Source organism: Ovis canadensis, chromosome 12 (genome assembly GCF_042477335.2).
Source record: "Ovis canadensis isolate MfBH-ARS-UI-01 breed Bighorn chromosome 12, ARS-UI_OviCan_v2, whole genome shotgun sequence".
Taxonomy (NCBI): Eukaryota; Metazoa; Chordata; class Mammalia; order Artiodactyla; family Bovidae; genus Ovis; species Ovis canadensis.
The window spans coordinates 12463264-12476585 of NC_091256.1; the positions used below are offsets into that span (position 1 = coordinate 12463264).

The window sequence follows — 13322 nt, forward strand, 5'->3', positions numbered from 1 at the left end:
TCATACTGCCCCACTCTATCCTGCCCTGGACGTAAATCGTTCCACTGCCTATCATATCCTCATTATACCAGCTACCTGCCCATCAGTCTAGGAAAAAGCATAGTGTATACAGGATTTCACACTATCTGCGATTTCAAGCACCCACTGGGGGTCTTGGGATTTACCCCTGCAGGTGAGGGAGGACTCCTGTAGCAGCTGGGAACTGGTCTCCAGTAGACAGGACAGCAGATGGAGATGGGGAGCCAGGGCTCGGGAGGGAGGTCCTGGGCCCCTTTCCCGTCTGGAGCTCCTCCTTGCAGAGGGAAATCCCAGGGTCTGCAAAAGCCCCCTGAGCACGTGCAGAGTTTCCACAGCAGCCCCTGCTCCAGGCTGCACATAGTGCACCCCCTTCCGTGTGGCTGACCCCTTCCCACACGCAGACCCCGAGAGCTCAGTTCCTGTGGCTCCCGTCTCTGAGGCCTCGGAGCTTCCCTGCAGGTCTGCTCTTTTCAGAATAACCTGTCTTCTTTTCTTCCCTTCAGGATCATCTGCCTCCTCTTCTACTATGTACATTTTTTCCTAGCCAGGATCCCCTCGTTCCAGTGTCTCGTGGCTCCTTCCCAGGCTTCTCTCCTGGGGCTGAGACTCATGGATCTTCCCTTCCCTCCACTACCAGTGTCCACCCCCTCGACTCTATACCCCTCTGGTTTTGCTGCCTGCATAGCTTTAGGTATACCACCTTTCTCTGTTGGAGCAAGAGGCACTTGGACCAGAATGACATTAAAGCCCGAACCTGGGCAACATAGGCGACCTGTTAGAGATGCTGTGATGAGCAGTCTGTGCCATCACCCCTGATTCCACAGCAGCTGCGGCTGACTGTGCTAATAACCTTCACCCTGGATCCTAAAGCCCTCTCGTGGCATAAGCCCTTCACTCAGCAGAGCTGGTCCTTGTCATTCTCCTTGCAACACCTGAGATGGGAAGTGCCAGGCTCTGTCCCGTCCTGGTCCCTGTAACTTTGGGAGACCTAAAAGCACTAGAGAGCAGAAGTTTGGGAAACTCGAGGGCTTGAATCTTGGTAAACTTCCAGCTTCATTGTTTGGGGCCTTGTGGCCTTAACAAGCCCGAGGAGTAACTCTCCAGCCCCTTCTGCCCTGTGGCTGACCCCTTCCCACATGCAGACCTTTCTCTCCCACAGCGTCAGGCTCCTCCATCCCTTGGAAGTGAGGACTGTATCATGTGATAAGAGTGGTATTTTAGCTCAAACCTGGTCTGAAACCAGAAACTAGCCCTAAACATTTCATGGCTTCTCAGGAAGCTTTACAAATAAGAGCCGCTGTCTGATTCACAAGGTCCCTGCCCTCCCACCTTCTCACCTGGGGAAGTGAGGTTAGATGAGTGGAGTCAGCACCTCTCCCACCTCCCTGGTAGACTGACCCGTGGTGTTAGGCATTTGGGCATTTTTAAGGTGATTCTACCAGATCCTGAAGGGTAAGGGAATTCTTTTTGATTTGTTCCTTGTCATTCAGAAGTCAGGGATGAGGGTGGTAGGTTACCGAGGCCTCAGATCAAGGCCACTGTCAGAAGACAAATGGCCTTCATTGCCTCTGTCTCCGAGGAGTCGGACCCTGAAAATCAGAGGCAGTGTGTGCAGGGCTAGACCCGCAGCTGGTGAGCACCGCGCCACTCTCAGCCAGCTCCTCCTCCTGGGCCCGCCAGCTCCTCCTCCTGGGCCTGTCTGCCTTCTGAGCTCATGACTGACTTGGGCCAGTGCTTCCAGGACCCCAGCGCACGACTGCTGTTGGAGGCCTTCTCTCTAAGGGCCTGACCCCTGTGTTCCTGAGCTCCGCCTTCAGAGGCCTTGTCCACTCCCACCCAAGGAAGGGGTATCTCAGCGAATAACCCAGAAGAGGGTGAGCCCAGCAATTTCGTGGTCCAGGAGCCTTTTCCCCAAGGCCACTTGTGTATGGGCTACTATATTGCCTCTGTTTAAACACATAAGTTGTTTTCCTGGAAAATCTGCAAGAATAGGTAATCAATTTAATTGGTTTAGAGTTCCTGAGCCTCAGAACTCAGGAATATATACTTTGCCTACTATTTTAAATTGCATGCTTTATTTTTTCAAGAGTATGGGTCAAAACTGTGAATAAGCTGTCATTCTCTGTCAGGAGTCAGGAGTGGGAAAAGCCCCTTTAATTTTAGATGTGTCTGGACACCGGCACACCTCGAATGTCCATCACAGGCTAAAAGGGAAGGGAATGCAAGGCTAGATTCTGGCTGGGTATGTAGACTCCACGACAAACTGTTCCTTAAATGAAGTGTGATGTGCAATTAACGTTTTTCCCCCCTTCTCCTGACTGTTGTTTTGTGTGTGAGGGATTCTCTCTGGCTTCCCGTCTCCTGTCCCCTTTCCCCAGCTCTTTCCATCCCCTCCCCTAACCCTCTTGGACCTTCCCTTCCTCTTTTCTCACTTCTCTCTGACTGTGGAGCAAAGCTGTCTCACTTTCTGATTCTTTGCAGATCGACGTAATTAACACATTCCAGACGGGAGCCTCTTTTAAGGGAGTCCTAAGGCGCCAGACCATGGGTCAACACCTTGATGTAAAACATGTTCCTAGCTCGTCCTATGTAACAGTTGCGCCAGTTAAATCTCCCCCCACCACTTCTGTGGCTGCTGCTGTCTCATCTCCTACTCTGGGCAGTGAGTGATAGTCTATTTTGATGCATGATTTGCTAAAATGACCACAAGAGAGCATGTGGCAGTCACTTTAACCAGTCGTGGTTATCTTTTCCTTTTGGTTTTTCCCTTTGGTCTTTGAGTTGGGCAAAAAGTTGGGGCAAAATCCCCACTTCAAAACTAGCTGTGTGCCCTTTAATTGGTATTTTTTTAATGTTGAAAAGCTATTAAACCGTAACCATTTTAAAGACAGTACTCTTGTTTTCTGACTGTTCCCCTGCATTGCCTGTTCCTTCCTCGAGTTCTGTTTGTTTTACTTCACTTTGCTTGTTGCTTTGTTTGAAGATGTTGTTGTTGCTTTCCTCTCCTTCGGCTCCTTTGACTGTCAACTCTGTCTCCTAAGGTTAGGCGTAAGGTTAAGCCAAATGAAGACTCGAGAACTCTCTTCATCTGGGGGCAAAGTTGAGATCTCCTAAAAAAAGGCATAACAGGGCTATTAGTCCCATTTTTTTTAAGCAGTAGATCTGTCATAGTTGAATCAGTGTTGAGTTTGGCCAATACTAATAGTGTCTTTTTGGCCACCACTCCACTGTTAGCTGGCGGTATTGGCATAAAAGTGGTAACTGAATGTGAAGAAAAGATGTTCAGTTCACATGCACAGGCCTGAGCATCCCCGTTGTTTTACTTTTCAGGGATCTTCAGCCAAACTCTGGCTTAAGAATCTGTTCATTCACATCTCGTAGGAGAAATATATAAAAAGACCAAAATAACGTATTTTTCACCTGTTAAAAAAATTTTTTTTCCTTATAGGAATTTCTGAAGAGCAACCTTTTTTCGTTTTCCTCCTTTCCTCTAATCTGATTGTTTTACTTATAACCAACACTTCACATTTTATTTTGGCTGTAAAATTTTAGGACCCCTTTCTCAGTCATCTGGTCAACCAGAATGCCATCAGGGCTCACCCTAAGATCTGGTAGACTATAGGTAGATTATTGGATTATTGCTAATGCTTATGCCTTCCTATTCCTGATCTTTTTACCTTCCCCAAGTGGGACCCAGAGAGGAAACAGAAGTCTCTTTGCTGATAGTGCTGTTAAGGTATTTGGTGGGGAAGGCGTCTCTCTGTGTTAAGTATGTTGTGGGCTTCAAATACCTGAGTGTTTAGTCTGTTTCTTTCTCCCCAACTCCTGGATACCACCACTCCAACCCTGGGATGGGGGTAAAGAAAGTGCAGTTGCCTTCTCTGTGGTTCACTTGATTGTGAGTGTAGGGTGGTCAGACCTAGATTACCCATTGTCTTTCTATCTAAGTGTTCTCATGTGAGGTGTGAGGAGCAGCGGGAGAGGAGGTCTATGTGGATGCGTGTTCTTCAGGCCCAAAGGCAGCCAAGATCTGTGTCTTACCCTCCAGCACGCAAGGCTCTCCTGCTCTAGTCCTCCCGTATTCCTCCTGTTCCCTGCTTTCTTCTGGCTTTACCATGTCCTTCTAACTAGTCTCTGTTCTATTTTAAACCCTGCCTCTCTGTTGGGAAGGGTTAGTGTCAACTGTCCTGGTGATTTGAAGGTGGGAGGACACAAAGCAAAAAACAGTGACCACTGGGCTCATGTAGAGTTGCTGGTGGAGGATATGGTGCAACCCCTCAAAGGTAGAAAACCCGGAAAGTCAGGCCATCCCTGCTCTTCCTCCAGCTGTGCCTTCTTACTGGAGGGCCTAGAAGTTATAGTCAGGCATTTTAAAACCCATTTCCCATTCCAGATTTCCAAACAAATTCAATTATTTATCTAATGTTTGGCAGACAGATCTCTAAGATTTCCCTCTCTGTATGCTAAGTTGCTTCAGTCATGTCCGACTCTTTGTGACCCTGTGGTCTGTAGCCTGCCAGGCTCCATGGGATTCTCCAGGCAAGAATGCTGGAGTGGGCTGCCATGCCCTCCTCCCCGGGATCTTCCTGACCTAGGAATCGAACCTGTGTCTCTCATGTCTTCTGAATTGGCAGGCAGGTTCTTTACCACTACCACCGCCTGGGAAGCCCAAGATTTCCCTCTCTAGGAAGGCCCTAATTCCTTCTCTTCCCTTAATTTCTGCAAAGGCAAACTGCAGAATACCAGCTGAAGAAAAGGGAATCTTCATCTTCCCATTTGCTGAACTCCAGAGAGTGGCCCTTAGCACTCATGCCTCATCTAAGGGCCAGCCTGGTTCAGGCCTCCGAGCCGTGAGAAACAGTTGCTCTTCAATCAGCCACTTTCATCTGTAGGATAAGCGCCCCAGAGGGACGTTTCCCAGAGACTCTGAGCGACAGTGATTGGGGAAGGAAAGGTTGATTGGCCAAGTGGAGAGGGCCTGAAGCTTGCCCAGCAGCCGCCTCTATCTGTGTCTTGTCCCCCACACACTGCTCGGGCACCAGGCACTGTGCGTCAGGAGGGGAGGCTACCACCGCCTGGGGTGGGCTGGTGATGAGGTAGCTGTGTGGTGGGCATCCGTGCGTGTCACAGGGTCTCCAAGGTCAGCACTGGGATTGAGAGGCCTTCTGGCACAACCCACACCCTCTGCCCACCACCCTCCTTTCCGCCTGCCAGGCCACAGATGGTGCTTCCTAGCTCTCTGACTCCTCTTCTCGAGCTTCCCTTACAGGTGGCTGCTTTCTCTTTAGAGTCCAGAGCCCTGCTATCTAGCTGGATGACTGTTCCTTGCTCCCCTAAAGAAGAAACTGTCCCTATCTTTTCCACCCCCCATCCCCACGTCACCTTCATCTCCCTTATTGTTTGCCTGTAACAGTGACTCATCCCCCCAACAGGCGAGAGGAAAAGCCACCAAACAGGGCTCCAGAACCTCATTGCGACCCCTGTTTTTAAACATCTGTTTTCTAGATTGGACTTAACATATAATTGTTTTAACAAAGTTTTCAGTCACTTTAAAAAAAAATAGAAGCAGGAAGTTTGAAAATCACTCATACTGAAGATGACCAGCTCGTGATATAGAGGTGCCTGTCGCCTGTAGCACGTGTTAGAAATGTGGAGATAGGAAGAGTGAAAAGAGTGGGCTGTGCTAGCACTCCTGCAGGGGGAGTGTGGCTTTGAGGGCATTGGATTCGGTCTCGCTTCATCCAGGTGCTTTGCTCTAAGATTTGGTGTAGACCCATTATAACTTGGGACTTCCTGAAACCCAGATGTAACCTGGATTCCATCTGATCTTACCAAAGGGATAGAAGGATAGATCCTCACTTTGTGTGCAGCAAGGTGAATGTGTGCCCAGGTTCCTCGATTCTTCTTGGCTGAAGCACTGAGCGGATGTCACTGAGTGACAGCGTCCTCTGCCTTCTGAGCTCTGAGTGCCCTCTGTCCTGTGGGTCTGCCGGGGTGCTGTGGAGTGAGGCAAGATAAAGCCTTAGCCGGCAGAGATGCAGCTTCCGTGAACCTGCCCTGTGCGTTACTTTGGAAGGTTCTGCACAGTGACGGGAAGCGTTGAGACCAGCTGCACAGTTCATTTGCCTCTCTGTGTGCTCGCTGGGTCCATATTCTTCAGGAAGGTGTTCTTTGCTGGAAGAGGTGCCCCGCCCCAGCCCCCATCACTTCTCTCTCCTCTGCCACCTCAACAGTCTCTCCTGCATTATTTCCATTTCTTTTCTGATGAAAGAACTTTGGGATCAGTCTAGGATCAGCCACCTCCCAGAACTGAAACTGTCCTACGACCGCTTTCTTTTCCCCTCTCTCTCCAGCCTCTCAGGATCCCACCTTGCCCCTACTCTAGTACTACCAACCCGAGTTCTAACGCGTACCTCAGAGAGGTTTCCAGTTTGGAAAAACAGCTGCCAGAGAGCTGGTGCCTATGGATAAAGTGAGGGCTGGGCAGAGGGATCAGTGCTTGTCAGGTGTTTCTTCTTCTCCTCTAAACGGAACCCCTTCCTCTGTTGTGCAGTAGAGCAAAGCCTGTGACACTCACAGGAGTGTATCCCCTTTGAGAAACCGCAGGGGGCTCCCTTTCCTCCATCCTCGTGATCCATCCCAGCAGGAAAGCCTCCTGGCCTGAGTAGCTTCTGTTCTGAGCCCGCGCTCTCCCTCCCCTACCTGAGATCATGTTCCTCTTCGTAATTTACAGACAGCTGGAGAAAGCTCTGTGACTCGGCACAGCCGCTGTGCATCAGAGTCATGGCCGCATGCGTCCAGCCGCATCTGAACTGAGAGAGCAGGCCTCTGTCAGCCTCGGAGGGGGCAACTGTGATGCCTGTATTTATCCACCTCTTCAAGGGGAGGGGCTGAAGGAGTGGAGTTCTGCTTTGTTTGGGGGAAGAGGACACAGTGGAGATTGTGGGATATAAACATATGCATGTTTCCTGACTGAAAGAGCAATTATTAAATTGGAGAGTATAAGAATTTTGATTTCTTGCATGCTGCTAACACAGCTGCACGGTATTGTCTGCCTTGCCGCACAGTATTAATGGTCGCTTATCACCCAACGTGTATTGTGTGCAAATTGATATGTGTTTGGCTTATTGAGGGTTTTCAACAGATAACTAAACTTCAGTGTGTAATCTTCCATTCCACACTCAGAAAATATTTGGCCCCAACACAGAAGTCCACATGTCTGGATCATCTTTTAAGTTTGACTATTAAACTGCATCTATTTCCAATGTTCTTGCCTTCCATCCAAAAGAACTAATGAATCTTTTTGTTTCCTATTTAATTTCGAGAGTAGATTGTTTGGAAATGCTAACTTTGCTTTGGGTTTTCTACTTTTTCTTATGCAGCTTTGAAATATTCTGGTTGTTTGTCTTTGTTCACTCTCCCCACCCCACCTCAGTGCTTGAAATTTAAGTCACGTGATGTTCTGGTGTTTCATGATCTCTTCTCATGCTTTTGGTTTGGGTTGTGGGGCAGTAGTGTTCTGTAGCTGGGCTTTGTTTCTGACATCAAACCACCCAGTCCCCTGTTCTGCTGACCAGTTCTCACCGCTGCGTTTTCTCACCCTCCTTTTCCTTCCCCTGGTGTAGATCAAAGTGGTCAAAGCGTTCCATAGTTCCCTCCACGAAAGCATTCAGAAACCCAAGAACCAAAACTCCATCCACAACTTCATGACCCACCCTGAATTCACCATAGATGAGGAGGGGCCACGAACACCACTCCTGGATGAGCAAGAAGAGGAAATTTTTGAAAAGGTGTCTAAGCCTGGGACTAAGATGTCCTCGCCGGGTGGTGAGGACACTCCAGAAACCAACGAAAACAACAGCTCGGTGGATTGCTCCCGAGCACAAATTGTTGCTTCCCACTCGGACAGCCCTCTGCACAGCCTGGAGACGTCAGTTTGAACTTCGTTCTCTGCTTCCCGTTCCTGCCTTCCCTGTCCCCCTTTTCATCTGTCCCGTCGTTAAGGCGATGATGGGCCTTCTCACTGTCGTGTCAGCTGCTCCCAAGTGTGAAGAGCCACGAGCACAGACCTACGAGGATTTTAGCTGAAACTCGAAGTTGGGGTTTGCAGCAGGACCCAGCTAAGCCCCAGGCAAGTGATGCGGGGTGGATCTATTCCTTGGACATGTCAGTAGTCATTTTGAAAGAAATGGCGACAATCATCTTGGCGTCTGCCCCACCTCCAATCCTCCCCAACATTCGTATCTATGTCACCAGTCTCCTTACTTCTGGATTTTTACCCTATGAGTCTATGCTGTTTATGAGCTCAGTTCAAAATTCAGAGCTACAAACATTATCAAATGAAATGTGTTGAGGTAAGAATGGAAGGTACAGAATCAGATTGTTTTAAAACAATTTTTCCATTTTGAAAACTTATACCCAAGGCCCTTAACTTCTTTCTGCCCTTCCAATCAAACCTCCCCACAATCTCTTGGTCCTTTGCGACCATTGTCTTCCTTACCTTTACTCTTAAGTTGTGATGATTAAAAAAATAGAAAGAATATGGGTGAGTTGAGTCAACTTTGACCTTTCTCCCTTCTGGCCCCAGTGGAACTCTCGATTTATTTCTAGAGACACATACATTTCTTTGCTAATGGCCCTTTGGAAGCAGTTGAGAGCAGGTAATACTATATTCCTGTTGTTGCCAGGTTATCTTCTAAACTGCCATCTTGCCTGGGGTGTGTGGTTTCTAAGCGCCAGGAAGATTAGCCTTGACCATGAAGCTCACACATATGTGGTCTCTAGTTTTTACCTGAAGCCTGAGCTTCCTCCTTTTCCTAAAGTGGTGGCAAAGGAATGAATTAAGGTTGACCCTGCCTCCTAACTGGGCTTGGATATTAAGGAACAGAAGCTGGCAGATCTAGGGCAAGACAGACCATCAGAGTCAGCTAGGAGTCCTCCTCCTAGCTCTCAAAAGCCATCTGCTAAGGCTGTTCTCGGGTAGGGCCTGATCGTTGGGGGCGGGACGATTGCGAAGGCGTGGGAGAGGCCACAGTGCCCTTGCAGCAGGACCTGAGAAACCCTTCCTCAGAGCAGTCAGAACGCTGGAGCTCGGGTGACGGGCCAGCTTGGACACTGCCTTCAGTCTTCTAGTTCTCTGCTGTGTCCCCTAGCTCAGCTAGTCGCTGAAAGGGCCCCAGCCTTTTGAAACTATATGGCTCCAGTGACACTGCTGACTTAAAGGAGGGAAAGGAGGCTCCCCTCCTCACTCCCGCGCCCTACACCCTGCTCAAGCCCCTCCTAGAACGCTCATTGCGGCACAGTTAGGCCTGTGCCGTCTCTCCCTGAGCACTGCCCAGAGCATCCCCTTCCCTGCCTGGCTCTCAGGGGCCAGGGAACTGGCTAGGAGATTTTTAAGTGCCCCTCAGTGGGACACGATGGAGCCGCATTTGCAGTTTCTCCATTTCTCTCCCTGCTGCGCTGATGTAAGCTCTTCTGTGCAGGAGTCGGCTCATGTCGGCCAAGTCCCATCTCCATCGGGTAAATGAAGCCTCTCCCCTCTTTCTCGACTGATGGGGATGGGGAGAAGGGCCTTGAGGCTGCTGGGGACTGCCCCATTTCCATCTGGGGGTCCGCTGACCTGAGCTGTCCTCTCCAGCCTTTTCCTGTGGCTCCCTCCCTGCTCCCCCTCTCACCAGAGCTGCCCTAGGAAGGAAAAATAAAGGCATTGTACCCCCTGCACATTCCCATTAGTACATCAGCCCCCAAATCTGATTTTGGTTTTGTAAAAGTTACATGTTCCAGTGATCTTTTTTTCCTCTGTCTTCAGTACTAATGGGGGAAAAAATAGCTCACCCAAGGTGTTCGAGGTTCACATATATATTTATTAATTGGAAGATTTAGTTCTGTCAAGTCTTTTATTACCTCAGATCAGTTTTTAAAACAAACTTTGGAGGCTATTTTATCATTCCTGCTCCCGAAAGACTCTCATGGTGCCTGACAAGTTTACCCTTGAGGGCTTGTGTCTACTTGTTTAAAGTCAATGGGATTTTTTCTGTGTATTCTAGTTTCCGTAGTAAGAGAGAAAATATAGAAATATTATGCAAACAATATATAGTTTTCTTTAGATCATGAACTGATATTTTTTGAGTCAGCCATATGTATTTTGTTTAAAGGATTTAAAATAAAGTGCTGTCCTGTAACCCTGTGGAAGGGGGCACAAAAGCAGCTGTTAGACATGACAGGTGACTCACAGTGTATTTGCAATTGGTTTTTAAACTAATGCACCATACTACCTTTCTCCAAACAGCCATCTTCATGCTTACAGGGAAGAATTTTGTTGGATCTAGAACTTTTTAATATAAATTTTGCTGGTATGGAATTGAGCAAGTTTAAGTGCTGTGTGCATATATTTTTTATATGTGGGGTTTTTTTTCCTATTCAGTTTCAGTGATCCCACTGGCAGTGGATAAATATGGCATAAGTTAATAAACCTTTCCCCAAAAAATGGTGCTTTGGATTTGAAAAGAGCCTGATGGGGAAAAGGGGGAAATATTATCCTAGATTCCTCTCTTGATAAAACTAGAAAAATGGGCAGTTGATTACCAATGGGAAGGAAGGCATCCAGGAAGAAGGAACAGCTGGCAGGAAATAAGTGCACATCCCCATGGAAACGGGTATCAGGAACTAGTGATCAGGATCAGGGACCTCAGGTAGATTTGTATTTCTTGAAGAACAGCTAGCAGAGTGGTACCCAAGACACTTGGGCTGCACGGGTACTCTGATTTGGGGGTTGCATTTTTTACGGTTCTTTCACTTCCTATTGCCCCTGGAGTTTTCCATTAGTGATTTTTTTGTGCAAGGATTTGATTTGAGACTTCTCCCCCTCCCCTAGAAAAGTTTCATGCAATATATTGGATGGGAGATAATAGCTCTACATGGAAAAATAAAGGCTGGTTCTAGCCCTAGGTGACAATCTTGACTAGATCCTTCCCATAGGTGTCCTCTGCTTCTAAAATGACTCTCCATCTCTAAGTGTGGTAGAGAGACCAAGAAATCCCGCAGGCACTTGTGAGTTCTTCAGGGTTTGCATTTCTTCTTCCCTTGAGCTTCAGAGGGGAGAATCGCACACTTATATCTGAGTGATTACCTCATTGCCAAAACCCAGGGGCATGGCAAGCTCACATGTGTCCTGAAGCCTCTCAGCTCATCCATCACTTCTTCTCTCTCCTGTCTCCCCTGCCTAGTGACTGAAGCAGCCCGTGATGCCATCCCAAAGTGCACACTTCCTCTTCCTCCCTCTGCACAGCTGGGGGCCCCCTCACTGCAGTGGGTGGGGTGGGACCCTCTGTAAATGTCTGCTCTCTTAAGCCTTTCCAGGCTCTTCCTCAGAACAGACCCGACAGGCCTCCGTTTAGCTCAGTGCTGCCCTTGCCTCCCCAGCCTGCTGTTAGACCTGCTGTGTCCTTTCCTCCTGACTAGGAGAGGTGGGGGGAGGTGAGCTCCCCACGGCTGAGTCGGCCTTTCGTTCATGTGTCCCCCTGTGTGTGCATATGCTGTGTGTGAGTATGCCATATACACGTGCCAACACACCTGTCTACAGTGTTTCAGGTTAGCACACACACAGGGATTCTGAGTTTCTTTTTTTCTTTTCAGTAACTAGTATAACAGGCACTGGTATTTTGTATAAAAGAAAAAAACCAAAACAGAAGATTGATTATTGTGATCCGCATGACATACACAAACGGTGATATCAAAGCAGTGTGTACCCCAGTGTGTGTGGTTATAATCTACAGTTCAGCTGAACAGTACACCCAAACTGTATTTGCATTTTAATATTATTTAAGCTCTCTGTACAATGTTTTGCATGTATTTATATGGTTCTTAGGGAAAAAAATGCTATAAATGGCAATTCTGAAATTCAAATATGTTGTTCCATTGAGACAGGAAGAACGGAAGGGGAGTTTTAAAAGAAGGGAAAAAAGATCTTTTTTTAGAACAATGAAGCTGTTGCTGATGAGCAAAAACCAAACTATTGTGCACTGAGAATAAAAATCAATGCCCGCTTGTGACTGTGCTATCCTCTGTATGGATCCACTTTGGGGAAAGGTCACCGGTTGTTGAAATCGAGAAGGGCCCTGCCACGGCCACGTTGAGCGCCTAACTGTGCAAGCCCAGGACTCAGCCTGTTACTGGGTCCTGAAGTGCCTCTCTGCCAACACTTCCCTTTGGTGATTCACAGCCCTGGTTGCCAGTTTCATTCCCTCAGGAAACGAGCTTTGCTCTGCCCACCTTGGTTAGAGTCTGCAATCAGAGAACTATGAAGCTGGGGCTTTTGAAAAGGGATGAATCTGGAAGGATGAAAAAGAGTCAGGTTTGGCAGTCCTTTCTTTCTTTGTTTTAATTTTTAACAAAATGCCTATCAGGAAAATGTTTCCTTTATGTTAGCAGCTAGACTTCCCTCGGAGCTCAGTCGGTAAAGAATCTGCCTGAAACACAGGAGACCCAGGTTTGATCCCTGGGTGGGAAAGATCCCCTGGAGGGGGAAATTGCACCCCACTCCAATATTCTTGCCTGGAGAATCCCATGGACAGAGGAGCCTGGCGGGCTGCCGTCCATGGGGTCACAAGAGTCGGACACGACTTAGCAACCAAACCACCACGTGTTAGCAGCTATTCCCTGCCTTCCTTCCTGAGTTCTTCAGTTCCCACCTTCCCAGAGGTTTCTGGGGGGTTGAGAGTCTGTTGTTTGTTTTAGCTGTTCCATTCACTGGGTCTCTAACATGACTAATATTAGGCCTTAGTTTCAGGTCAAAGCAGCCTCCTGGCAAGTCATTTAGGTTCTGAGCTTTCACATCTCAGAATTCAGAACTCCTCCCAGCAACTCTAATCCAGAGGCACCTACTCTCCTTTAAAACAGCAAGTAAGGAAAGGAGTTGTTGGCTCCCCAAGGTATTTTAGGGAAAGTATGATGTTGAAGAAGAGCCCAGCTCTCCTGGCTGTTTGAAGAGGTCGATTCTGAAGGAGGAACCAGCCACGGTTGACAAGTCTTCGGTAATGGGAAGTGTTACCCACCTTTCCTGCCTGTCCCAGGTTGCTCTCCACGGGCACGGACACACTGCCCACCTAGGTTCTTTCAAACGTGCTGGGGAGAAAATAACTAATAACCAACCAACCAAACAGGGTCTGGGACTTATTTGAAAACAGAAATCATTCACAAAACAGGACTAAAGTCTTTTTCTTTACTTTGTAGCTTCCATCCCAAATACCCTTACTTAAAAGGGATGCAGAATACACACACACACAGCTCGAGTCCTTTCTAAAGTC

General features: G+C 48.0%; 1 protein-coding gene across 12 annotated transcripts in view; it reads left to right on the plus strand.

Moving 5' to 3' along the window:
* Positions 1–12068, plus strand: part of ATP2B4 (ATPase plasma membrane Ca2+ transporting 4) — a 111006-nt gene extending 98938 nt beyond the window's left edge. For 8 of the 12 annotated variants that reach the window (XM_069545135.1, XM_069545142.1, XM_069545138.1 and 5 more), the window contains one exon: positions 7644–12068. In XM_069545135.1, the coding sequence (XP_069401236.1) occupies positions 7644–7958 (315 nt within the window). In that variant the 3' untranslated portion in view covers positions 7959–12068. Of the gene's footprint in view, positions 1–2499; positions 2689–7643 lie in introns of those variants that run through there. The other 4 variants (XM_069545143.1, XM_069545146.1, XM_069545147.1 and 1 more) reach the window with 3 other exon arrangements.
* Positions 12069–13322: the final 1254 nt, after the last annotated feature.